This window comes from Monodon monoceros, unplaced genomic scaffold (assembly GCF_005190385.1).
Source record: "Monodon monoceros isolate NGI ecotype Baffin Bay Population unplaced genomic scaffold, NGI_Narwhal_1 Super_Scaffold_10, whole genome shotgun sequence".
NCBI classification, from domain to species: Eukaryota; Metazoa; Chordata; class Mammalia; order Artiodactyla; family Monodontidae; genus Monodon; species Monodon monoceros.
The window spans coordinates 30,378,030-30,405,860 of NW_021703766.1; the positions used below are offsets into that span (position 1 = coordinate 30,378,030).

The 27,831-nt window shown below is 39.8% G+C and overlaps 1 protein-coding gene across 1 annotated transcript in view; it reads right to left on the minus strand.

Moving 5' to 3' along the window:
* Positions 1 to 27,831, minus strand: part of FTO (FTO alpha-ketoglutarate dependent dioxygenase) — a 374,691-nt gene that overhangs the window by 260,815 nt on the left and 86,045 nt on the right. Inside the window, exons 2-3 of the mRNA XM_029209912.1 lie at positions 16,682 to 16,759; positions 1,457 to 2,084 (exon numbers count right to left, since the gene is read on the minus strand). Of these exons, the coding sequence (XP_029065745.1) occupies positions 1,457 to 2,084; positions 16,682 to 16,759 (706 nt within the window). The remainder of the gene's footprint in view (positions 1 to 1,456; positions 2,085 to 16,681; positions 16,760 to 27,831) is intronic.

Below are 27,831 nucleotides of genomic sequence, written 5' to 3' on the forward strand. Positions count from 1 at the left end.
GAAACTAACAAACTCCATTGTTCGTTCACATCAGAGTTCTTGGATGTGATAGTTCTTAAATCCCTGGCAAGGCCTTATTAAAGATCAGAGGATCGCGGTTCTTTCCATTAGGACAGCATCAAATCCCCTTCAAGCAATTTTCTTGGGTCAGCATCATTATTTGAGATGCCAGAGAAGCTGGTTAAATGTCTAACTGCTAAACTAGTTCCTTGTTTCCGGCTGAAGACATAAGGTAGAGTTAGAAAACATTTTAGCTATCCAGAGGAAATTTTTGAGACTGGGAAATGGTAAGATATTTAGAGAGAGCCAGGAGAGTTTCTTATTTAAAAATCCCTTTTCCAAAACAGTCGTTTTAGTAAATAAGAGTCAAATAACAACAAAATCCAATTAAAAACTAGCCTTCAGAAAACAATGACCCTTAAAAGTTCTAGTTGATTCCCTGATGGGATATCTATTGGGTTGGCCAAAAAGTTCATTTGGGTCTTTCCACAAGATGTTACGGAAAAACCCAAACGAACTTTTTGGCCAACCCAGCAGAACTCTGCTTTTCCAATCACCTTTTAATAAACAGGAAGAGATTAAACAGGCAAAAGAGCCATTACGTCTTGTATTCCTTTGCCAAATGATCAGGCAGAGAAAATCAGCAATGGTCACTCTGTCTTTGACGTGTTCACCTACCTTTTTTATAACCCTATTCTGAAAAGCAATGGGGACCTTAAACACACACAAACTGAGCAAGCAAAGAAGGAAAATTTGGGCAGACCATAAAAAAGGTAGCCTGTGACCTCTGTTCCAAGGGCACCAGATTTCAGAAACTGCAAGAACGAGTTGGCCACAGCAACCCTCTCAGGCCTAAAACTGCAGAACTGAGGGGGGCCTGGAGAGTTTCCTGAAAATAGAGGCCTGTTGGCTTATAAAACCCACCTCAGCTGCTTCCGGCGAGTAAGGACAGTAGTCAAAACTGTAGGAAGCCAAGAACAAGTCCACATTTGACAAATCACTCCCTTCAAGACAGTGATGTCGACCGTAATAAAATATTTTGGCAAGGCTGGAAATGTACACCTGTGGGAATCTGGAAGGATTTGACAGATTTTTGTTTTCCCGGCCCTTTATCAGCAAGTTAATTATAGCACCTGTACGATCTATTCTGGGCTTCAGAGAAAGGCAGCTGGCTGTGTGAAACCAAGATGCTGCTCTCCTGGGCCTGGAAAAGACAATGACAGTAGTGCTTACGCATGAAAATATGCTATCTGAGCACAGTATAACGATGAGCCAGACAGCACAGCTGGATGAGAAAGAGGCATATTCTGTAGATATATGGGCGTGGCAAACCTTAGAAGGACACACAACACCTATGTACACAAACACACACACACATGACCACATATATCTCCAGAGCCTGTGCAACTCTGGTCATGTTACGTTCGGGGCTGCTTCTTCACAGAGCAGACTGTACCTTCACAGCTATAACTGTACACTGCCACCGCTGACCTGTCCACCAGATTTTCATCGTGATGCCAGCTCACGGCCATTTTCCCCATGCCAAAATACGGTTCCTCTTTCAGGTATGGCATTTTCGGAGGATCCATGAAATTCAACAGAGTTACGTTGTAGGCTGCGCGGTTCTTCATGTCTATCTCATCTTGTCCATCAAAGGATGACCCCATGCCAACCCTGGGGAAATCCGGACCTATACACACTGGCACGGCATCGATGTTGGCTTTCTCCTTAGCAGCGAGTTCTTCCAAAGCCTGGATGGTCTCTACCTGCAGGTAGTCGTTGAGCTTGAGGAAGGTTTGACAGGCGGCAGCTACTTCGGCCTCGTGGTACTTTGCATCAGAGCCTTTCACTGGCCAGGGTACCGTAAAGAGCCTGGTGTTCAGGTACTTGTAGGTGCAGCCGGGGTTACCAATGAGGATGCGAGAGACTGGAGTGAGCAAATCTTTGCCTTGGATCCTCACCAGGTCCCGAAATAAGCAGCCGTGCTTGTGCAGCGTGAGAAAGGCTTCTTGAACCTCTTTATGGAGCTCCTCAGGGACGCTGGCGGCTTCTCGGAGAACTAGTTTAGGATATTTCAGCTGCCACTAAAACAAAAGTGAAGCAAAATATGCATTTATGGACAGCTATAATTTTACTATTTCCAAAAGTATGTGTTTCTTTGTAAGCTTTAGGAGAAAAAAAGACTGTCGGGGGCTATTTCTAAACAGGATTCATACCTCTCTAGCCTAAAATAGAAAACTAAATAAAATAAATGTCATCAACTCTCCAGCCAAGAGTTTTCAGTCCAAGCTCGGACAATTGCAAACAATTATAAACAAAATGATAATAATTTGGTCTTTGGTCTCCCCAGCTCCCACCATGACCACTTCTCCCCAACCTCAACCTGTCTTCCAGCCTTTGGTCCTCCAGAAAACACATTATTCATTAACTGCTTGATACCTATTTTCTAAGTGCTTACTGAGTGCTGTGTACTCTTCTAAATGATTTATACACACTAACTCACTTACTTCTTACAACTTTACGTGGTGGTACTATTATTATCTCCAGTTCATAGATGAGAATACTGAAGCAGAGAGACATTCTAAAAACTTGCCCAAAGTCACACATAGCTGAGAAATAGGAGAGCTGGAATTTGAAGCCCCGGGGCCCCAGAGTCGAGCTCCAGAGCATGAGTTCTTAACCACAAGATTGCACGGCCTCTCAGTAAATGACGAACTGGTTTCTGCTTCAACGCTTCCACTGAAATAGAAATCACTTCACTTTGCAAGTTAGACACTGAGTCCCATGAACACAACAGCCGTGATAATTTTGCTCCCAGCTATAATACTAGTGCCCAGAATGTACTTGGTAAATGCTGGATGAATGAATGAATGAATGAATGAGGTATCCCACTGCAATTTAGAAAGTTGTAATAATTCTACTGGTGTCACTGGAGGAGAGTACTATAAGATAATGCCCTCCTCTAATACAGAAATACAGGGATTTATCGATGCAGTTTAGGACTTCACTAACTTTTGAGCTACCACTTCTGGCTCTAACATGTGAATTGGCATCAAGCCAGAGTTCCCTGATTCTACACAGTGAAACTGAGTTTTTATAAAACCAAAGCACAGGATTTCACATTTACCCCTATAAAGTGTAATCTGACTGGTACCTTTTTAGTATTGTGCTGCCTACCAGTTTTCACACTTTTCTTCTATATCTTCATTCAATAATCGTTCGTATGATAAACAGGGCAAGACCATTATTCTTCCATACATTTTTTTTTCATTCAACTATGTCTACAGAGCACCTACCAAACACTAGACAGAGATAAGGTTCCTGTCCTCACAGAGCTTTCTACCAAATCAGGTAAATAAAGAAAAGCAATCCCAAGTTGTGTTAAGCACTGGGACAGAAACAAACCAGTGGGAAATCTGTCATTAGAGTAGGAAACTCTCACTTGGAGCTGGCGTTTAGGCTGAGCTTTTCAGGAAAAGAAGGCACCAGCCACATGATGAACTAGAGAAAGACCTTCCAAGAAAAGGGACCAAAAAATACAAAGGCACTGAGGATGGAGACCAGCCTATTCTAGAGACAAAAAGAAGACCAGTTTTACCAGAGCAAAAGAGCCAAAGGCAGAGTGACATGCAATGAGGATGGAGAAGAAGGCAGAGCTGGATCACACAGAGCCTGGGAGGTCAAAGTAAGGAATCTGGATTTGACTCCAGATTCAGTGCAGTGGAGGACTTCAAAGGGCGAAGAGCAATTTGATTTACATTTTATAAAAATCACTCAGTTAAAATATTGGGCATGGATTGGAAAGAGACAAATGTCAAAGTGGAAAATTCTATCAGCTGCTATTACAACCATCCAGGAGAAAAGTGATGATGGTCTGAAATAGAAACAGAAATAAACAGACAGGTAAAATACGTATTTTATAGGCAGAGCAAATAGACACATTATGAATTAGATGTGAGGGATGAAGAAGGGAAAGAAATTACAGATGACTTCCAGATCTCTGGACTTAATAACTGAACAAACAATTCACTATTTTTTAAATTAATTTATTTTATTTACTATTTTTTATTTTTGGTTGCACTGGGTCTTTGTTGCTGTGTGTGGTCTTTCTCTAGTTGTGACGAGCGGGGGCTACTCTTTGTTGTGGTGCGAGGGCTTCTCGTTGCGGTGGCTCCTCTTGTTCTGGAGCACGGGCTCTAGAGCGCAGGCTCAGTAGTTGTGGCTCACGGGCTTAGTTGGTCCACGGCATGTGGGATCTTCCCGGATGAGGGCTCGAACCCGTGTCCCCTGCATTGGCAGGTGGGCTCCTCACCACTGCGCCACCAGGGAAGCCCTACTATTTTTTAAAATAAGAAAGACTGGGGCAAAACAAAACAGGTAGAAGAACAGGAAGGAATGAGGAGCTCCATTTTGAAGCTGTAGCCATGAAGATGGCAACGAAATCTTCAGATGGAGATGAGGAGGCATCTGGAGCCCAGAGGAGACAGTGGGGCTAGGGAAACCAAGGTGGGAGCTGTCAGCACAGCACACAGTTGATATTTAAGACCTGGGAATGGCTGAGATCTCCTAGGGGAACAGCATAAACACAGAAGCGAACCCAAAGCCATTTTCTGAGTCACAGAGGAAGGCTCAACAGAGGAAACCTTTGAGGTGGAAAACCAGGAGAGTGTATTATCGCAGAAGCCAATGGAGAGGAGCATCTCAAGAAGGATGGAGGAGTCAGCGATGTCAGCTGCCCCTGAGAAGCCAAGTGAGATGGGGACAGAAATTATCCACTAGATTGGGCAGCACAAAAACCACTGATGACAATGACAAGGGCAACTTCAGCAGAGTGAGGGGGATGAGAGTCGGACGGGACTCAGCTGATGACGGAACGAAAGAGGAGGCGGTGGAGATGGCATTTATATGTCTGTTGGCATGGTTCTGCTATGAAAGGGAAGAGAAAAATGGAGCTGTTGATGCAAGGGAATGCTAGACCAAGGGACGATCTTTAACAGTGCAAGACGGAAGGGTACTCTAGGGTTTGTCAGCATACTCATGGGAATGATACCAGAAGAAGAGGTTGATGGTACAGAAGAGACAGTGATTAACTACAGAAGCAAAGTCCTTGAGTGTCTCAAGCAGGGGGATAACTGTTTGAGGCTGGAAATTCAGGGAAGGTTTCTTTGAGAAAGTGACCAGGAGGATGCGAAGGACCTGCCAGGTATGGAGTTGAGGGGGGAAAGCCTGCCTTGAAGATGAAGTACTGAATTGCTGGGCCCTTGAGGCCAATAGGAAAAGAAGCAGATGTGGTCAGAGGTGAGAGGGACATGAGTTATCAGTGAAAAAAAGATTTTTTTGAATACTTTCCCATGTCATTATTATTGTTTTATTTTTAGAGTATTGTTTTTAATGTTAAGGTATTTACATGTGATATTCGTACGGTTATGTGAATTTCCCAGGTCCTTGGAGTTACAATTCCCCTGTATTAAATATATCTTCACTAGTCTCCAGGCCCAGTCTATATTGAACAATAGTGGCAAGAGTGTATGTATATGTGTCTGTATTATTTCCAGGCTTCTTCCTCTCTCAGTCCCAGAGGGAGTATGTTTCAAAACCAAGTTCTTGGGAATTATCTTACTTTTCTTTAATATTTTATACTAAGGATTATTTAAAGAACACTGGAATTGTTAAGAAAGTACGGAGAAATTTCCTTTTAATCACTGCTGCTAGTTAGATGTGCCTTCAAGTATACTGAGGCCTCAGGGACCTGCTCCGAGAATCGCCAGTTTAGTGACAAAATTAGAGTTACTGCTCATGGCTCCAGAATGTTCTGTCTCTTGCTTACTAGATTACATTGCACTCTTCATGAGTTGTGTAAACAGAGAGTGTATTTCTGTCTCTGTTGTTCTACTGGGATGAAAGAGGTATAGAAACCAGAAATCCTAAATGGATCCCTGGTGGTCTCAATGACAGGTGAGAGTGGTGCCACCTAACTGCTTTTTGTCACTTTATGATCACACACCTCACACAGGCACTCTGAGAAGCAGGGCAGTCCTACTATGCTTTCCTAGTAAAGTCATTTTCCCACATTCAGACTTGACTAACTCATTTCTCCTCTTTGTACTTCCTCAAACTTACTGCATCCTTTCTACTATTTCTTGCATTCTGGATCAGGCAGAATAGGCTGTAGTAGCAACCCTCAAATCTCAGTGGCTTCACCCAACAATATTTCTTGTTCACTTCACATATTATTTGTGGGTTGGCAGAGAGTCACTAACCATTAAAGTAGTAACGCAGGGGTCCAAGCAGCCGCCAGATGGTTACAATGCAAACGGAAAAAGAGTGTGCTGGAGGGCCTGGCACTGGCAATGAAACACTCTAAGCTAGAAGTGATGGCTATCATTTTTCATTGGACAGATATAGTCACGTGTTTCATCCAATATGAGAGGGCCCAGAACTGTAATCCTACTTTGGGACCCAAAAGCTGGGTGACAGGGGAGGGATGGAGAACCATTTGGCAAACAGCCCTAATGATCGGCACACATTCTTAGCTAGTGATTCGTTTATTTTCACTTAAGTGTCCCCCCTTCACCCCTGCAAGACCCCCTGAAACTCAGTCATCTACCTATTATCAAATTTACAGTCTTATCTGAATTTAAATCTGCTTTCGCCTTCCAGCCTATTCCAGTATAGGAAGGATCTTTTCTCCCGTCCAAATGTTTTTGATCATATACTCCCGCCAGTAACAAATTTTCAGCATATACAGTAGTGTCCAAATCTTTAGCAATTGGCTCTCTGGGGGGGAAAAAAAAATCAGCCTTGATTTTTAGTGTTTCCTGATTTCTTTGATGTAAATATATAGATTTATATCAACAGAAAAAAATCACACATAAATTGAGAAGGCTCTCAGTTAAATACAGAAAAAAAAAAAACTTAACTGCACCAGGTCAGAAAAAACACAAATTAACATTATATTTGTATTATATTACATTTAGTTTAGTTTTACCTATCAAGTTTGCAAAAAACAAAATTTTATCATGGTAATACACATTGTTGCTGAGAACAAAATCAAATACTCTGATAGTCTGCAATTAGGAAGGCAAATTATTACAAACCTTGCTTAAGGCCAATTGGACAAGATCTACCAGAACCTAAACATGTTCATATCTTTTCATCTAGTTATTCTACTTCCAAGAATTTGTCATAGGGAAATAATTAGAGAAATGTACCAAGACTATAAGGATATTCACCATACTGTTATCTATAATAATTAAAAACTGAAAACCACCCAAAATGCCCAAAGAGAGGAAAATGGTACATTCATGTGATGAAATACTAACGTAACACATTTTTGAAGAATTTTTATATGTTTTTATGAAAAACGTTAAGTAACAAACTACTGCTATACAAGAAATCAGTAACAAGATACTTAGACAATAGAGTCATAGTTTCATAAAAAGAAAAAAAAGTATATATGTAAATACTCATAGAAAAGAAGATTTGGAAAAAAAAATACAGCCAAAAGTTTCTGGTGGTTATCTCTGGGTAATGCACTTGGGTGTAATTTTAATTTTCTTCTTTAGACATCTGTATAATTTTCAAATTTTCCAAAATAAGTGTAGAATACTTTTTAAATCAGAAAAGATGTTACATTAGAAAATTCTTAATTTCACGACATCTCTCGTATGTGCCAAGAGATTCTTTCTGATGGCTCTAAATTTAAAAAATTTTCAAGATAACTTCTGGCACTGTCTAAATGTGACTTGGAATGTTGCTCAGTGCTCTAGGACATTCTGATTTTACCACAGGGAACACCAATAACAATAAATAGATAATTTTGTCATAATCTCCAAAAACTGCAAGAGAGAAAATCCCCAAGCCTAAATGCCCTTTACTGTATATAAAGTTATTAGATTAGTGCCTGGCACATAAAAGTGCCACGTGGTGGGCTTCCCTGGTGGCGCAGTTGTTGAGAGTCCGCCTGCCGATGCAGGGGACACGGGTTCATGCCCCGGTCTGGGAAGATCCCACATGCCGCAGAGCGGCTGGGCCTGTGAGCCATGGCCGCTGAGCCTGCACGTCCAGAGCCTGTGCTCCGCAACAGGAGAGGCCACAACAGTGAGAGGCCCGCGTACCAGGAAAAAAAAAAAAAAAGTGCCACGTGGTGTTTGTTAATTTTTTCTTTAAAGACAACAACAAGTAACACTGGAAAAGAAATGAACATTAAATAATATTAGTTCACCCTGTCAAACAAATAAGTTCACTTTCCATTTTGGACAGGTACAGGCAGAACATCAGATATCACATGATAATTTGGAACAGCTGTTGGCACATTTTCAAATATGTTAGAATTTTTTTTTGTTTAATCCCACTGAAGTTTTTCCAGGGAGTATACAGTCATGCAATTATATTAGTAGTTGTCTGGTCACATAATATATTTCTTGAGCTCTACAAAAGATTCTATGACATAAATGACGATTATATAGTTTAATAAGTATTTGGAAAGGTATATTTTTTAATTGAAGTAGAGTTGATTTACAATGTTGTGTTAGTTTCAGGTAAACAGCAAAGTGAATTCAGTTATACATATATATGTATATATTCTTTTTCAGATTATTTTCCATTATAGGTTATTACAAGATATTGAATATAGTTCCCTGTGCTATACAGTAGGTCCTTGCTGTTTATCTGTTTTATATATAGTGGTGTGTATCTGTTAATCCCAAACTCCTAATTTATCCCTCCCCCACCCACTTCCCACTTTGGTAACCATAAGTTTGTTTTCTGTGTCTGTGAGTCTATTTCTGTTTTGTATATTGGAATGGTATTTTAGATATAAATTGCCAACATGCCAAGCTTTTATCAATGGCTAAAAGATACAGAGTGTTAGCTTCTCTGGAGAATAAGCTTTATTTTCTACCTAGTTCAAACCATTATATAAAAATTCTACCTCCTCCTCTCATATCAAGGGATGGTTCTGAAACAATTTCATCATATGGGGAAGCCAGACATGGCATTAAATGAATAAGATACCAGTTTACAGGAGGCTCACCTAAATGAAGCCCAATGGAACTCAACCTTTCAGAGAGTGAAATAAAATTTAAAATCTTCAAGTGACCCAGGAAATGCACTTCATGTAAGTGCTAGGATACTCTGATTTCATGGGAGTATATTTCTAATCTGGCTGTTAACAGATTTTGCTGGTTAACATATTTTATGTTTTGCACTCTATAGAAATTCGCACTATATCAGTCATCATATTTTCTATATAATTTTCATTGTAAATTGCTTATGACTTGGCAGCCATCCCAAGACAAATGGGCTAGACACTTATTTGGCCTAACTCCCAGCTGCAAGATGCTGAGCCGTCTCCCAAAAGAAGTAGGCACTCTTCCCAAGTCACTGCCCAGGCCTTGCTACAGCTCTCACAAGGAGTCTCGTGATCATGTGTCATGTGCTACAAAGTGACACAAAATGTGTGTTCACTCATTCATTCAGTAGTTCATTTTTCATTTATGGAAAATTTATGGAATATCCATTTGTACCAAACGCTGTATAAGTGCCGTAAGTATAATGATAAAAACAAGTTAGGTCCTGTTACAGAGCATCTCATAGTGTAACAGTAGAAACAGAAATAGGGACCAGGAGTTAGAGATTTAAGACTTCTCACAACAGAAGTATGAATATACTAGTATGGGAGCAGGAAATAAATTATTAGGAAGGGAGTCTGGACAATTCTCATTTATTGAACACATATTTATCGAGCAAATATTATTTGCAAAGCACAAGGTGCTGGAAATACAGAGAAAGCAAAACTTCTGTATGTTCTCCGGGAGCTCATATTTATATATATAGTATAAGTATATAGTATACATAGTTCATTCTATACATATATATATATAGAGAGAGAGAGAGAGAGAATTTTACTTATTTATTTAGTATTTCCTTATTTGTTTAATGAAATATATTTACTTTATATTTTAGATTGTGTATTGTTGTATTACTGTGTATTGATGTATTTTAGATTGTGATATGTGCTACGGAGAAAAACAAACCCAAGTAAGTAAGATAGGAGTGCCGGGGTGATTGTCGCTATTTTACACAGGATGGGCAGAGAAGGCCTCTGATGAGGTGACATCTGAGCTGAGAAAGGCAAGAAAGGAGCACTCAAGCCCTGCAGATACCTGGGGGGAAGAGAGTTCCAGGCTGAGGGAACATTAAGTGCAAAGGCCTTGGGGCAAGAGTGTGCTTGGTTTATTCCAGGAAGAGCAAGAATGCCAGAGTGAGAAGAGGAGGAGGTGGGGAGAAGCAGGAAATGAGGGAAGAGAAGCAGTCAGGAGCCAGATCTTGCCCTGCTTTGTAAGTGACTCTCAGGGACTAGGCTTTTACTCTGCAAAGATGGGAAGCCACCGAAGGGCTTTGAGCAAGTCTAGTGAGCTGATATATGTTTTAAGAAGGACACTACTACTGATGCTATGTTAAAACAGTCTGGAGAAGAAGTTAGGCATGGCAACCATCTGAGAAAGAGATGGTGGTAGCTTTGGCCATGGTGTACACGGCAGAGGTGGTGAGAAGCGTTCCAATTTTTAATATATTCTGAAAGTTACACAAGTGGGACTTCCTGGTATTATCCCAGAAGGGACTGTATTTAAACAAAGTCTTTAAGGATGAGTAGATACTCACCAGACAGAAAAGGGGATGTGGGTACTCTAGACCCAGGGGACAACAGGTACAAGGGCATGAAAGGATGACAGGCACAGCAAAGCCAAGGTGTAGTGAGAAACTCTGTATGACAGGAGTTTGAGGCTGGACGCTATGTCAGGCAATGGGGTGGAGACTAGACCAGGGAGGCTGTTTGGGGCCATACAGTCAATGGCCTTGCAGGGTATGCAGAGGAGTTTGAACTTGACCTCAGAGGCAAGAGAGACCCAACAAAATTTACAAAGCAAGGAGTGACAAGTCTGCCATATTTATCGGAACACAATTCTGATGGTGTTGGCGCGGGCATAAGGAACACCAACTAGGAGACTCTTAAAACTGTGGTTGTGGAAGATGACAGATGAGGACCTGATTTCACACAGTGTCGGTGGGACTGGAAAAGAAGAAACCACTTAGGGCTTAGGGAAGCCATGGAGAGAAGCTGAGGACAGCAAGGGTCCGATTTGAACAACTGGACAACAGGGATGACAGTAGAGAAGGGAATGAATGGAAGGCAGGATCCCTGTAAAATGTAAGTCATATCCTGTCGCACTTGTGCTCCAAACCCTGTCACGTCCTCTCCTCTCACTCAGTCACGGCCAGTGTACTCACCGTAGACGGCACGTTCCTGTAGAGTCGGGCCACTGCTCTCCAATCTCACCTCCTTCTACTCTCCCCAACTCTCTCACTTCCCTCCAGATGTGTCAGCCTCGGATGCTGGTCCTCAAACATATCTTAGAGGCTTTGCTGTTCCCTCTGTCCAGAACATTCTTCCTGCAAGTACTACATGGCTTGCTCCCACACCTCCATAAGGTCTTCATTCAAATGTCACTGTAGGAAGACCTTCTGTGACCGCCCCAGTTGCAATCCCCCACCTATAGTCTCTACCCCTCTTACCTCCTTTACCATCTCCATCCAAGTCTTCCCTTCCGATATTTATTTTTCAGTTATTTCTTTAATCTCTCCTCCCTCCCTCCCACCCCCCAACCCTACCAGACTCCACAAGAAATAAGCTCAAAGAAGGCAAGAATCTTTTGTTGGTTTTCACAACTTCATCTCTAATGTCTAGAACATTACCTGGCACAGAGTAGGAGAGCTAAATACATTTGTTGAATTAAGTAAGTCATGAATACATATGGATCACGTTGAGTTAGATGTCTCTGCAAGACTTTTGGGTAGAGCCAGCCAGCGGGCAGCTGGAATTGGAGCCCCACAGGTCACAAGAACGAAAAGGGATGGACACAGAGGTTCGGGATCATCGGGATAAAATCAAAGCAATTCCAGAAGCACCAAGAGATACAGCAGGACAGCACTTATGAGTCATACCCAGGACCCAGACAGCCTCGATCCTGGGCTTTGACACTTCGTGCTTATAAATCTTGAACAAAGTTTTAAGCCTCTCGGGGCCTCTGAGCCTCATCTCTAAAATGGAGTTTTAAGAACAACCTGCCTCAGAGGGTTGTGATAAGATTTGAATGAGCAAATACATATAAAGCACTGAGGACAAGCTGGCAGATGGAAGGCACAAAACGGGGAATGCCGAGGAGGGTGGCACTGCCTCAGGATAAGAGGGGTAGCACTCCCATATCTGTTTTCTATGTAATTCATTTCCTTGTGCTCTATAGTAAACCAACAGAGGTCCTCTCTGCTCTTCTGCTTTGAGTTGTTGCTGTTGTTTTCTTTCACTGGTTTTCTCTATGACATCAGAAGAAACCAAAAAACTTCTCTGAAGGCATTGTGAATTTGAGCACGATATACTGGGAAGCATACGGTATAGCAGAAAGAGCCTGGGTCTTCAGAGTCAAAAAATATGGGCTTGAACTCAAGCTCTGCCAGATTTGTAAAACAGGAATGACAGTATCTACCTTAAACACCCTGAGTCTGAAGAAGAGTAGCTGCTGAATATATATTTGTGGAATGAATGAATGAGGCTGCTGTGAGGATGAAATGTGACAGCCTTCATCCAACACTGAGCACAGTCCCTGGCACCTCGTAAGGGTCAATAAACAGACACAATATGGACCCTGCAAAAAGTCTTGTTTTTATGACTGGCAGCTGGGTTGGCATTCCTGCGGCTAGGACCTGTTTAAGGAACCCAATGTCAGGTCTAAACTTTTTATTTATTCATGTCATTAAAAAGTATTTTTACTTCATCTTTTAAGAGAACAGAGTTATTTTACAAAGGTTTGATTGAAGCACTCCCTTATTATAAGGTGCACTTAAAGTGATTAGATATTGGTATCAGGTTTGTTGTGGGTCTTACTGGCAAGATAAAAGTAAAGCCTTGAAAATAAACTCAAAATGGATTAGAGAGGTAAATGTAAGACTGGGCACTATAAAACTCTTAGAGGAAAACATAGGAAGAACACTCTTTGACATAAATCACAGCAAGATCTTTTTTGACCCACCTCCTAGAGTAATGTAAATAAAAACAAAAATAAACAAATGGGACCTAATGAAACTTAAAAGCTTTTGCAAAGCAAAGGAAACTACAAATGACGAAAAAACAGCCCTCAGAGTGGGAGAAAATATTTGCAAACAAACCAATGGACAAAGGATTAATCTCCAAAATGTATAAGCAGCTCATGCAGCTCAATATTAAAAAAAACAAACAACCTGATCCAAAAATGGGCAGAAGACCTAAACAGACATTTCTCCAAAGGAGACATACAGATGGCCCAGACACACATGAAAAGCTGCTCAACATCACTAATTATTAGAGAAATGCAAATCAAAACTACAATGAGGTATCACCTCACACCAGTTAGAATGGGCATCATCAGAAAATCTACAAACAACAAATGCTGGAGAGGGTGTGGAGAAAAGGGAACCCTCTCGCACTGTTGATGGGAATGTAAATTGATACAACCACTATGGAGAACAGTATGCAGGCTCCTTAAAAAACTAAAAGTAGAATTACCATATGACCCAGCAATCCCACTACTGGGCATATCCTGAGAAAGCCATAATTCAAAAAGACACATGCACCCCAATGTTCACTGCAGCAGTATTTCCAATAGCCAGGTCATGGAAGCAACCTAAATGCCCATCGACAGATGAATGGATAAAGAAGATGTGGTACATATATACAGTGGAATATTACTCAACCATAAAAAGGAATGGAATTGGGTCATGTGTAGAGATGTGGATGGATCTAGAGACTGTCCTACAGAGTGAAATAAGTCAGAAAGAGAAAAACAAATATCGTATATTAACGCATATATGTGGAACCTAGAAAAATGGTACAGATGAACCGGTTTGCAGGGCAGAAATAGAGACACAGCTGTAGAGAACAAATGTACGGACACCAAGGGGGGAAAGTAGCGGGGCGGTGGTGGTGGTGGGATGAATTGGGAGATTGGGAGTGACATATACACATTAATATGTATAAAATGGATAACTAATTAAGAACCTGTTGTATAAAAAAATAAATAAATAAGATTCAAAAATGTTTTAAAAAGTGAAGCCTTGATAGTTGTTCTGTTTGCCTTGGAGTCTCCTCTTGTGGCTCAGCGTATGGCTGGCTCACAGCACCTGGGCTATCCTTGTTGTTTAATTGTTCGTGCACTACTTTCACCATACAAAAGCTAAAAAGGCTCAGAGGTTGCTCTATAGTAACGCGCATTACCACGCACCAGGAAGCTCCTGTCTATGAAAATATTAGCAAGGATTTAAGAGCTGATTACATTCGGGGGGTTTACCTGTTTTAAGGATACTTTTGTAAATTATTTTTTTCCTGATTACAAAAGAATACATGTTCATTTAGATAATTTGGAAAACTAGAAAAGTTCAAAAGAGAAAGGTCTACCAGTCTGGGATATAACATTTCTGTATCAGTCCCGCAGATTGTTCTAGAGGCCACCTCCCTGGGGAGGAGTATTTGTGTGTAAAACAAAATTTAAATCACACCAGATATTATTATATCTGTCTTGCTTTTTTTTTTTTTTTTTTTTTTGCGGTACGCGGGCCTCTCACCGTTGTGGCCTCTCCCGTTGCGGAGCACAGGCTCCAGACGCGCAGGCTCAGCGGCCATGGCTCACGGGCCCAGCCGCTCCGCGGCATGTGGGATCTTCCCGGACCGGGGCACGAACCCGTGTCCCCTGCATCGGCAGGCAGACTCTCAACCACTGCGTCACCAAGGAAGCCCTCTGTCTTGCTTTTTAAATGAGCTAATGAATACATTAATTCATTCATCCATTCAAGCAAACTAATTAAATACCTACTAGGGGCCAGGCCCTATATACAGTACAGAGAATGAGGGAAAGCAGCATATAAAATCATTACAATAACCTGAGATAATTAAGGTACACATGAAGTACTACAAGTGCACACAGGAGGGAGCAGAGACAACCTCCGGGCTATAGACGTGTCAGGGAAGCATCCTACAGGAGATGACACGTGAGCTGTTACTAATAACAGGTAACACAGAAGCTCTCCAAGGAAGGAAGATGGAAAGGATGTAGCAGGAAGACCCAAAATATAATACTGCACAGCTGGTCTGAGCTACTGCCAAAACCCAGTGTGGGTAAAAAGGTAAAAAAATGGGGAAGACGAGGCTAGAAATGCAGGAGCCGGGCAACAGACAGCCATTGTGGGATTTGAAGCAGAAGGTTGACATGCTTGGATTTATGTTTTGGTTTAAAAAAAAAAAAAGTCTACTACAGCTTTAAAGAGGGGCAAAGAAAACTAGAGCAATCCATAAAAGGGCTGTCCAGGTGAAAGGTAGCGAAGTTCTAATGACAATGGAGATGAGAGATGATGTCCTGGAACTGAGAATGCACGGGAGACCTGGGATTCTAGACGGGTAAGCTCATTCTTTCCTCTCTTCTTTCCATGGTTACTGAGAATCAGCTATATGCACGACAAGCATATGCTAGGTGCTGGAGAAACCAAGCTGATGTGACCCAATTCTTATACCCCAAGAGCTAACATTCTAGTAGGAAAGAAGAGATGAAAAGGTACTATTTTTACTGTTCAGCATGCCTTTCTTTCCTTCTTTGGAACAGGGCTCCAGTTTTCCTTTGGGAAAACCATCCATCTCTGACTCACACTCCATGCAATGTGAGTGGGAATGGTCATACTCCAACCCTACTCCAAGAGTGGGTGCAGAAACTAGGTCAGGCAAACAGGAGCATCTCACTCCCCTGAACACAATGACTGATTCAGGGATAGGCTCATGCCTCTAACCAGGCCAACGAGATCATTACTGGGGGAATCAGACAGACCAGGAAAAAAGAAATCACCACCTTCTTCTAAGATCCTATGTGCTTAAGACCACATACCCCCTGGGCTGTCAGAGTCCTCCTGTACTATCAGGGGAGAGCCTATCTAGCATGAAGCCACACAGAAAAAAGCCAAGCCAAGAAACAGAAAAACAGTGATCAGATGACATCTTTCGAGAAACTGGATTCAGCCATGTGCTCCTTGACATCTAAGTTAAGTAAGTCAATAAATTCCCTTTTTTGTCACAATGAATTTGTTTGTGATTTTGTCACCTGTAATTGAAAGAGTGCTGACTAATTCAGGGGGAGAGACACAGAATCGCACAACTGCAATACAATGTGACAGGTACAATCAAGTTATTTATAAGGTACAAGGAGCACAGGGGAGAGTGCAAGCAATTCTATTAGTAGGTAAGGTAAGTAAAGAAACTTTCACAAAGGAGGCGATGTTTAAGTGAAGTCTTGAAAAATTAGTCATCTGGCAACAGGATAAGGGGCAAAAGAATATTCTATGCAGAAGGAGCAGAGGCAAGGAGTGAGGAAGAACACAGAATGCTTGGGGAAGAAAAGACAGTCGACTATATGCTAAAGCACTAAGTTCAGAGCAGAAAGCAGATTGTGCAGGAATTTATATATTCTGGGGGTGAGGAGACACTGGATGACCGACTCAGACCATTTCACCTCTCATTTAACCTCTCTAGACCACAGTGGCTTCACAGGTAAAATAAGGTAGAGCAGGAAAAAATCAGTGCAAATTGACAAATATTAAAAGACCTTACCTGCTGATAGAATTCATCATCTTTGGGGGTCAGATAAGGAAGCCAAGTGTCTTCAAGCTCTTCAAGAAGCCTCAGTTTCTGTTTAAAAATAATAATGATTACAGGTGACTGAATATAAACTGACCCAAAACATAAGACAATCCCTTATTTTTTCCCATAAGGGACTACCCTCCAAAATTTAGCCAACTTGAATGTAGAAACTTTTCGAGAGAGAAATTAGTCAAAAGTCAATTATAAAATGTATTCATTTAATTACTTGCACTTAAATTATACATCATATAAAACATTAACTTAGACATAATCATTTTATTCACTCTCACATTTCAGGAAGCAATTTGCTTCACTCTTGACATGTATCTTTAACATCAGGGTCTTTTTCTTCATCACTAGAGTCACCTTTTGAGTTATCCAATCAAACTCAAATTTAATTATCCAATCAGTTTTCCAGAACAAATCTTCCTCTCTGTATAATCTGCTTGAGACACAGCAGTTTTCGAATCCTTACCATCACTGAAACTCTCCAACCAAGCCACAAGTATCCATTTACATAACGTCAGGGTATTTGGAGAATTTATTCATCCTGTATACATTTATTTGAGATCATATCCACTTACACATTACTTTTTTTTTTTTTATGCGGTACTCGGGCCTCTCACTGTCGTGGCCTCTCCCGTTGCGGAGCACAGGCTCCGGACGCGCAGACTCAGCGGCCATGGCTCACGGGCCCAGCCTCTCCGCGGCATGTGAGATCTTCCCGGACCGGGGCACGAACCCGTGTCCCCTGCATCGGCAGGCGGACTCTCAACCACTGCGCCACCAGGGAAGCCCCACATTACTTTTTAAAAGTGATCTTTCATCCCTAGAATAATTACTAAATGTATCTTGAATATCTTTGCTTCTTTTCTTTTCCAATTTGATAAAGAAATCTTTTCAAGCACCCACAACTAGTGTTGTCTGAGGCCATTTCAAGCTACTTTGTCTTCCAAATAGTACCCGTGCTGTTCAAACAAGGTAACTAAGAGACGACCCCGCATTATAAAGTACTTTATAAGGAACCAAATACATACAAGATGACACCCTCCTTATGAGGGATTTTTTCAAAGAATATCTAACCTTATATTCAAGCATATGTGATATGTGTGTGTGTGTACGTGGCATATAAATAGCGTATATATATATATATGTGTACACAGACACACATACACATAGAAATCATCTATATACTACAGAAATTTTCTGAAAGAAAAAAACAGAAAAGGCAGAAACAAATAAAACTGCAGTACAATGTGTTATTCAGGCTGTTGTCAGCCACTAAGGCACTTTTATAAGAATTAGAAAATGGTGTGTCTTACTCTGGGCTGATGCCCCCCTACTCCCTACAGCATGACTTGGAGAACACAAACTGGATTTTAGCCCCAACCTGTCCCAATGGGCACTGTCTTTATGCAGTGAACAACCTGCTCAACCAGACATGGTGGCCCTGAGAATCATCCTCTCCCATCTCTGGGCAGCCTTCTCACACTAACCCATCACAGAGTAGTCCAGAGCAAATACCCCTTCAGGCAGAACTCAAGTCCTTTCTGGATCTTTTTTATAATTATCCAAAGTGAATAAAGAAAAAAGGGAATAGAAAAATAGCAACCAGTTGGCCTAAGAGAGGCAAAAGAGTAAACTTTACTCTTATGCAAAATTCTAGTTTGTTTATATAATTAAAGCTTTCTGCTTTGTCTAAAAGGTACTTTCTCATCTGTAATGATAAGACTGGCTTACCAGTTAAACTATGAAGAGTTTTCCTTTACAAAGGACCTATAATACTAACACAAACCACTGGTTTATATAAATCATTGGTTAAGAGGTTTATCTGTTTTCCACATTAGTCATTATTTGGGACACAGAAAGAACTAATGATGTTTTCATGCCTATACTTGCACATTTATGCACTCCATCACAAACTTAATCAAAACCTGTACCTCAATTTTCACTTCAGGCTCAGGAAAGCCTGCATTTTCCTATGAATCTTTTACCAGTCCTTTCTATAGACAGAACACTTACATGCCCCCCAAAAAGTTTTAATGTTTAAAAAAACGTTAAAGGCTTGAACAATTAAAATGCACATGATATCTCAGACTTTGAGATGGCTCCACCTTACAAATACCACCTTAAAATCTCTTCAGGAGAGTCCATAAAGCTAATCTGCATATAATAGGGAACACAAAGGTACAGATTTCTATTAGGAATTACATATTCCACCTTGACCAGATTAAACAGCAAGAGACCTGTCCCAAAGATGAACAAGCACCACTGGAGGCTGAAATTCCACTTATAATAAATACTTCAGTAAAATTATTATAAAAACCACCACTTCTCAGCTCAGTTGAGGTCCAGTGCATCAGACAGACAGAAAACATTATAACCTGTAAGGCTGTATCAAGAGGATAAAATTCCTTTTTATATGCATAGTAGTCTGTATCTGTTAATCTCAAATTCCAAATTTATCCCTCCTCCTCCCTTTCCCCTTTGGTAACCATAAGTTTGTTTTCTATGACTGTGAGTCTATTTCTACTTGTAAATAAGTTCCTTTATATCATTTTTTTAAGATTCCACATCTAAGTGATATCATATGATGTTTGTCTTTCTCTGTCTGACTTCACTTAGTATGACAATTACTAGGTCCATCCGTGTTGCTGCAAATGGCATTATTTCATTCTTTTCTTATAGCTAAGTAATAATCCATTGTGTGTGTGTATGTACATATATATATATATACACATACATACATATATATATACATATCTATACACCACATTTTCTTTATCCATTCATCTTTTGATGGACACCTAAGTTGCTTCCGTGTCTTGTTATTGTAAATAGTGCTGCTATGAATACTGGGGTGCAGGTATCCGAAAGGATAAAATTCTACAAGAATGTTCCTACCATACAGCAAGCAGAATATAAGTGGTCTTTTTCCACTGGGAATTTTAATTTTAATACTGTGAGCATTGTTATATCTCTATGACAGGAGAGAATGGGGTCAGGAAATCACTCAACTTAAGGCCACACAGATGAAATCTGCTCTGTACATCAACATTCACATCCTGTAATTCTACTGATTAACTAATGAGATCAATTATAAATAGCACTATTTATCAACTTAAAAAGAACCTTTGGTCATATTGCCTTGGTGAAGTCAATCAGGAATGATTATTAGATTAAACTGGTAGTTCAGGAACATCACACATTTCTTAAAAATTAAGATTGCTTTATAAAAAGGCATAGTCATCTTGAGCATAACTATAGAGAAACAAGCCCTCTCATACTCAGGAGTGCACAAGGGTACAATTCCGATGCAGGGCAACTGACAACTCCTATCGAAATTCAAATGCATTCCCTTTGATCCCAAAATCCTACTTCTAAGGATTTTAATTTCTTACTTGTACCATGTTCTGAAGAATGTATGTACAAGTTTATTCACTGGACCACTATTTGTAGACCAGAAGCTTGGAAACATATTAAAAACCACTTAGTTACATACGTAAAAGGTTGAATTTTATGGTGTGTGAATTATATCCCAACTAAAAAAAAAAGATTAGAAACAGTGCCAGTGTCCATCCATAGAGGATGGTTAAATAAATGCTGGTACATCCACACAATGAAATACAAAGCAACAGTAAACAAGACCGAGGAGGCTCCCTTTAGTGAAACAAAGAGCTCTCCAGGACACATGGGGAAGTGAAAGGCAAGGGAAAGAGTATCCGCTTGTATTTGCATAAAGAAACATAAAGGACATGTGACAAATTACTCAAGTGGTTCTCTCTCAGGGGCAGAGGTGGGAAACAACTAGAAGGGGCCAGGGATGGAGTAAGGCTATACAAAGTATTTCCTTTTGTATTGTTTTGATTTTTGAACTCTGTAAACATATTGCCTATTCAACATATTACCAATTATCAACTCAAGTGTATTACCTATTAATTCTTCACGTGGAATTCAGTACAAAGGTGAAGATGACATGACATGATTTTTGGCTTTATATTAGACAGTGCATACTTTTGTGATATATGATAAAGTATTTCGGGGGTAGACTTGTAGACTAGCACAGTAAAGAGTGAAGAGGGGAAAGAGAAACAGCTCTGACAATTTCTTTGTGTCAAATGTCAAGCCGTCAGTAAACACACACGACATTCAAATGCACTCTGGAGTGGAGGCAGAAGGCGCTCGTGTTTGACTGTCAGATCTGGCTAACTGCTGCTCCTCCGCCTGAGATGCAGATAAATCCACACAGCTGGGCCTTACAGCACACTGCTCTGCGCACAGCTTCTTTGCTGTCACCCTGGTGTCAAATACATCAAGCTGTTCACACATGCCACACAGAAAGCCAGAGGGAGTGCAAAGCCTCGGCTCTCCCACCTGCAGGAGGAGCACTGAAGACCCCTCCATGAGGGCTACAACCACCTCCGTAGCTCCTGCAAGGAACGGGTACACAGACACAAGGCCTTAAGTAAAATACATTGCAACTCAAAACCATAAAGGTTGGATGTCAGAAACTTTAAACCTAATAAGCTTCTGACTCACTGTGAAAAGTTAAGTTGTATCTGAGCTTCCATATCTTGTCAAATAGGCATATAGCTTGCGAATCTTACAGGTATTACCTAAAAAGATTAACTGGACCATGACTCATAATGTGAAGGTGTATCTTTCACAGATGAAGTGTATTTTCCATCCCACTGGTGTCTCTTCAGCCTCGTCAGATTATGCTAACAGCCCCTATTCTTTATCCATTTTTCATTTTCCACATAATTTTTAAACTATGAATCATATTTTGTCAGGTTCATTAGAAAATTAATTTCGTCTGAGTCTTCAAAATATAATCACAAATAAAGGCTTATGAACGTTCAATATAAAAATAAGCACCTGATCTTCTGAGGGTTTCAAATAATAAGTAGGAAAACTGACCTAGTCCTTGGGAAGAGCATAAGTAAGGGAAATCTCCCCAAGGAAGACACATCAAAACTAATACCAGAAAGATGAGTGAGAAGTAGTTAAGCCAAAAGAAGTATAAATAAATATTTCATATACCCATATTCCATATTTGCTTTTAAAAAGAAAAAAAAAGTATCTCAACAAAGAGCATTCGCTTTCCTTTACTCACTGAAAATACGACACGGTAAAAATAAACAATTTGGAGGGAAGACTAGAATTTGTATCCTGACTCTATCACTTCCTAGATGTGGTACCACACCTGAATCAACCTCTCCAAACCTCACTTTACTCATCTGTAAAACCCTGTTTCACAGGGTGTTGTGAAGATGAAATAAAATTAATCATATATATTAGTGCATTTTATAAACTATAAACTATGCAGATATTAAGCAAATGGCATTCAAATGGAGGAAGGGGTCTATAACAAAGCATGAGCATCTAAGAAGCCTAACTGTTAGTTCTAACACCAGTACTACCAGCATAAATATATGATTTGGGACTGGTGTATCTCCCTGTGACGTATAAATGAAGTAGTACATGTAGAGATCTAAGAACATTGCCAAGCACATAAAAAAACCCTCAATACACTTTGGCAACCACTTGCTACTGTTATTTACCCATGTCTGAAAAGGACAGTTTTATTTATTAGTTGTGAATTATTTATAAGCAATCCCATGTGTAACCCATCAAATTATACTTTATGCCATATACATAAGAAATTCAGACATTAATTTCCCTGGGTGAACTACAGCAGAACTGTATAAAAACTCTCCATAAAACTTTATATATATAAAATGCCTCGATTAACTACACTGGTGATAAAAATAAAAATTATTGTGAAAGTTTAGAACAGATGAAGAAACAAAGGCCCATCCAGAGATACAAAGTGACTGGCAAAAATTACACTACTGGTCACAACTCATAATCTCATTCCCTAAGTATAAAGGTAATTTCCACTACACTCCACCACACAACCCTGAAACAAGAGAAATCTGATCTTTCAAGAAGTGTTCAATCTTTCACTTTAAAAAAACACATATAAATGTAAACATTTTAAGTAATTTTAATTAAAATCAATCCTATTTTTTAAACTTAAAACCAATGCTTATAACCACTACTTCTGGACTCTCAAGTCCTGGCTGTTTTGGTAGCTCTACAATGTTTGCAATAATTTTTTTTTTTAGCATTTCTTGTTCAGTTCTTAATAATGGGGGCCTATGCTGTAGTAGACCAAAAATCCAGTTAGAGTAAAAAAAAAAACTCATAATCCTCAAATCAGGAAGAATTCTCAGGAGGATTTTGCCTCAATAGTGGTATAAAATTAGCCCTGAACTACTGCTCTATTCCTTTATAAACAGCTTAAAAGTAAGACTGAAAAGATCAAACTAATCAAAAACTACAAGGCATGGAAAGGAAGACAAGACTATAAGGCAAGGTAATGAGTGATAATGAAGAGAAAAATCAGTCAATTGGAACCGACCCCAAAATGGCACAGATGACAGAATTAGGAGACAAGCACATTAAAAATAGTGACATAACTGTGGTTCATAAGTACAAGAAGTTGGGAAAAGACTGAACACGGTTAATAGAGAAAAAGAAATTAAACTTCCAGACAGGAAAACCACAATGTCTGAGATGAAATATAAATATATTGGATAGGATTCAAAACAGGTTAGATATCATAAAAGAAAAGAATAGTGAAAACGAGACATAGCAGTGGAAATTATCCAAATGGAAACACAGGCAAAAAATAATTATTAGAGTATCAGTGAGCTGTGGGATGACTTTAAGCAGTTTAATACATATGATTAGAGTCATCAAAGAAGAGGAGAAAGAATGGGAGAAAGAAAAATACTGCCCAAGAATTTTCCATATTTGATGAAAACTATAAATCCACAGATTCAAGTTGTTCAAAGAACTACACACACACACACACACACACACAAAATGAGGAAATAACACTAAGGCACAATATAATCAAATTACTTAAAATCAGTGAAAAACAGAAAATCTTTAAAGCAGTCAGAGAAAAAGAAATAGTAAGTACACAGGAACAGATCATAACACGAAATATCTCATGGAAGGCATGTTACCCAAAGATAGTGAAGAAACATTTTCAAATAACTGAGAGAAAAAAAAAATTTGTCAAACTAGGTTTCTATCCCAAGCCAAAACATCTTCCAAAAACAAAGGCAAAATAAATACTTTTTCAGATATACAAAAGTAGAAATTCAACACCAGCAGCACTTCATGGTAAGAAATGATAAAGGAAGACCATGAGATAGGAAGAAAATGATACTAGATAAATCTGAGTCTTCACAGGGGAATAAAAAGCATCACACATAATAACTACATTTGAAATAGAAAAGACTTTATTCCTTACTATATAATCTTTATAAAAGACAACTATTTAAAGCAAAAATAATAGTACACTGCTGGGTTTATAATATATGTAGAAGTGAAACATGTAATAACAATAACACAACAGTTAAAACAGAGCGGAAGTATATTGTAAGATTCTTAAACTACATGTGAAGTGCAATAGTACTACTTCAAGGAAGAATCAATATATTAAGATAAAGATGGATACTAGAAACCCTAAAACAATCATAATATAATAACAAAGAGTTATAGGAGACTAGCCAACAAGGGAGACAAAACAGAATCATGAAAACTCAAACCAAAAAAACAGAAATAGAGAATAAAAGAGAACAAAGGGCAAAAAGTAAACTGGTAGAATTAAATCCAACCATATAAACAATCACATTTAATGTAAATAGTCTAAACAATTCAGTTAAAAAGAAGAGACTGTCAGATTAAATTCTAAAAATCAATATCCAACTATATCCTGCCTATAAGATATTGACCTCAAGTATAAAGAAACAAATAAATTAAAAGTAATAGGATAGACACAACAATGTGAATGTACTTAATGCCACAAAACTGTACACTTTAAAAAGTCTTATGCATATTTTATCACAATAAAAATATTTTAAAAAGTAAAAGGATGAAAAAATATTTACCACAGTAATACTAATCAAAAGAAAGTTGAAGTAGCTATACTGACACTAGACAAAATACATTTCAGAGCAAAAAATATTATTAGAGGCAAAAAGAGTCATTTCACAATCATAAAGGAATCAATTCATCAAGAGAACATACCAGTCTTAAATATCTATGCAACTAATAACAGATCTATCAAATACATTAAGCAAAAATTGATAGACTAGCAAACAGAAATATGCTTGACCGTTGAACAGCACAGGGGTTAATCCACATATAACCTAGAGTCGGCCTTCTGTATCCGCGGTTCCTCCGCTTCCAGATTTAACCAACCAAGAATCATGTAGTACTATAGTATTTGCTATTGAAAACTATCCACGTTATAAGTGGACCCACACAGTTCAAACCCATGTTGTTCAAGGACCAACAGTAGATGATTCCACAATTACAGTCAATATCACCCCTCTCTCAATATGCCAGAACAAGTACTCGGAACACTTAGTAAGAATACAGAAGACCTGAACAACACCATAAACTAACTTGACCTAATTGACATTTATATAACAGTTAACCAAACAGCAAAATACACATTTGTTTCAAATACACGTAGAACATTTGCCAAGACAGACCATATCTTGATATCACTATATTTAAAAGGATTCAAATCATTTAAAAAAAACATGTTGCCTGGGGGAGAATGATGTCAGGAACATGGCCGAGTAAGACGTCACTTGATTGTATGCCCCCCCTCAACAAAAACAATTTGGCATCCAACCACAGACAAAAGTGCCTTCTGTGGGAGCTGTGTGATCCAGCATCACACTCCAGGGACCCAGGAGAAGTCTTGTCAACCTGTGAGTCAGGAAATAGGCATACAGACCTCAATCCCAGCTGTGGACCCTGAAATGGCCCAGGAATGGGCTCCAGCTCCTCTCAGCCAAGGTCCAGGAGGCCCTGGAGAACACCGACTTAGACAATCACCCACAGAAAAGAAAGCCTTTGTGGAAGTCGAGGAGTTCAGTGGAGAAGTTCCAGCACAGTGTTTGAGCACAAATATCCAAGAGTGGACACACTGGAGAGAGTAAGAGGAATGGTTTGACGTACCAATGTCACCCCTCCCACAAGGGAGCACAGCTCAGTGCTAAGAGAATCCGTCTTGGCCCGAGATTTCTCCCACAGTAAAAAGTGAAACCGTGTGAGTGGGTAGCCAGCTCCTCCAGCTGTGTGGGATGCTACCAAAGAGGCACATTTCTCTCTCACTTAATCATGAGCTGCATGACTGGGGTCGGGGGGAGGAGGGGGAGCGTGAAAGGCTGAGAGAACAGCAGCCAGGGATTGGAATGAATGTATTAAAGGGACATATATCCTATTAACCACATCATGGACTCCATCAAGGGGCCCACTCACAAGACACTAGGGTTGTCCCATCTGCTGATCCCCCAACTGGACCATGGGCACTGCCAGTTCTCCAAAAGCTTCACTCACAAACACTCCCATTCTCCCATTCTGTGGCAGGTACGCACACTCCTGATGGTGGTGAGAGCAAGCTTTTGCATGCTCTCTAGTGAGCATGCTCAGAAAGCCATTCTGAATCTGTGGACCAGAGAGAGACCACAAATCTGAGCATTCAGCACTGCCCTTGGAAAAGCAAAAGGGAGGCTGTCAGTACTCAGCCTGGTGCTTTGCAGAACTGAGAGAAGGTATACAAGCTTAAGAATTCTGCCACAAGAGGGAGCAAGAAATGTGGGACAGGGGTATCCAAGAAGGTTTGAGAGAGCCTCAGAATACCTATCATGGCAGACAGTAGGAATTTCTCTCTGGAAGTCAGTCAGTTAAGACTAGAGGAAGTGAGTGCTACTTCAAATGCAGACAGCAAATGTAAGACTTCAAGGAATATGAAAAATCAAGGAAACAGGACACCATCAAAGGATAGCAATAGGGCTTCCCTGGTGGCGCAGTGGTTGAGAGTCCACCTGCCAATGCAGGGGACACGGGTTCATGCCCCGGTCTGGGAAGATCCCACATGCTGCGGAGCGGCTAGGCCCATGAGCCATGGCCGCCGACCCTGTGCATCCGGAGCCTGTGCTCCACAACGGGAGAGGCCACAACAGTGAGAGACCCGCGTACTGCAAAAAAAAAAAAAAAAGGATAGCAATAATTTTCCAGTAACTGACTCCAAAGACATGGAGGTCTATGATTTGCCCAATAAAGAATTCAAAACAGTTGATTTAAGGAAGCTCAATAAGCTACAAGAACATACAGAAAGACAATTCAAAGAATTTGGGAAAAAAATTCACAAACAAAATGAGAAGTTAAACAAAGAGACAGAAATGATAAGGAACCAAACAAATTATGGAGCTGAAAAATACAGATGAATGTATGAAATTATGAATGAAATAAAAAGTGCAACAGAGAGTATCAACAGCAGAATGGATTAAACAGAAGAAAGAATCTGTGAAGAGAAAACAGGACTTTTGAAATTATCGGGTCAGAGGAAAGCAAAGAAAAAAATGAAAAAGAGTGAAGAAGGCCTACGTGAACTGTAAGATACCATCAAGAGAAGCAGTCTGTGAACCTCTGGAGTCCAAGAAGGGAAAGAGAGGGAGAAGGGGGCAGAAAGCATATTTAAAGAAATAATAGCTGAGAACTTCCCAAATATAGGGAAGGATCTGGCCATCCAAATTCATGACACTCATAGGTCCCCAAACAAATTCAACCCCAAAAGATCTAACCCAAAATACATTACAATAAAACTGTCAAAACTCAAAGACAAAAAAGAGAATCTCAAAAGCAACAAGAGAAGCCTATTACCTACAAGGGAACCCCCATAACGCTATTGGATTTTCAACAGAAACTTTACAGACCAGCAGACAGTGGGATGATATATTCAAGGTGCTGAAAGAAAAAAACTACCAACCAAGAATTTATTTGGCAAAGTTGCCCTTTGAAAATGAAGAAAAAATAAAGACTTTCCCAGACAAACAAATGCTGAGGGAATTCATCTTTACGAGATCTGCCTTACAAGAAATGCTGAAAGGAATTCTGTAAGCTGAAATGAAAGGACACTAAATTAATAACACAAAAATATACGGAAATATACAATACACTGATATCATACATAGTAAAAATCAAAACTCTGATACTGTAACATGGTGATGTGCTAACCACTT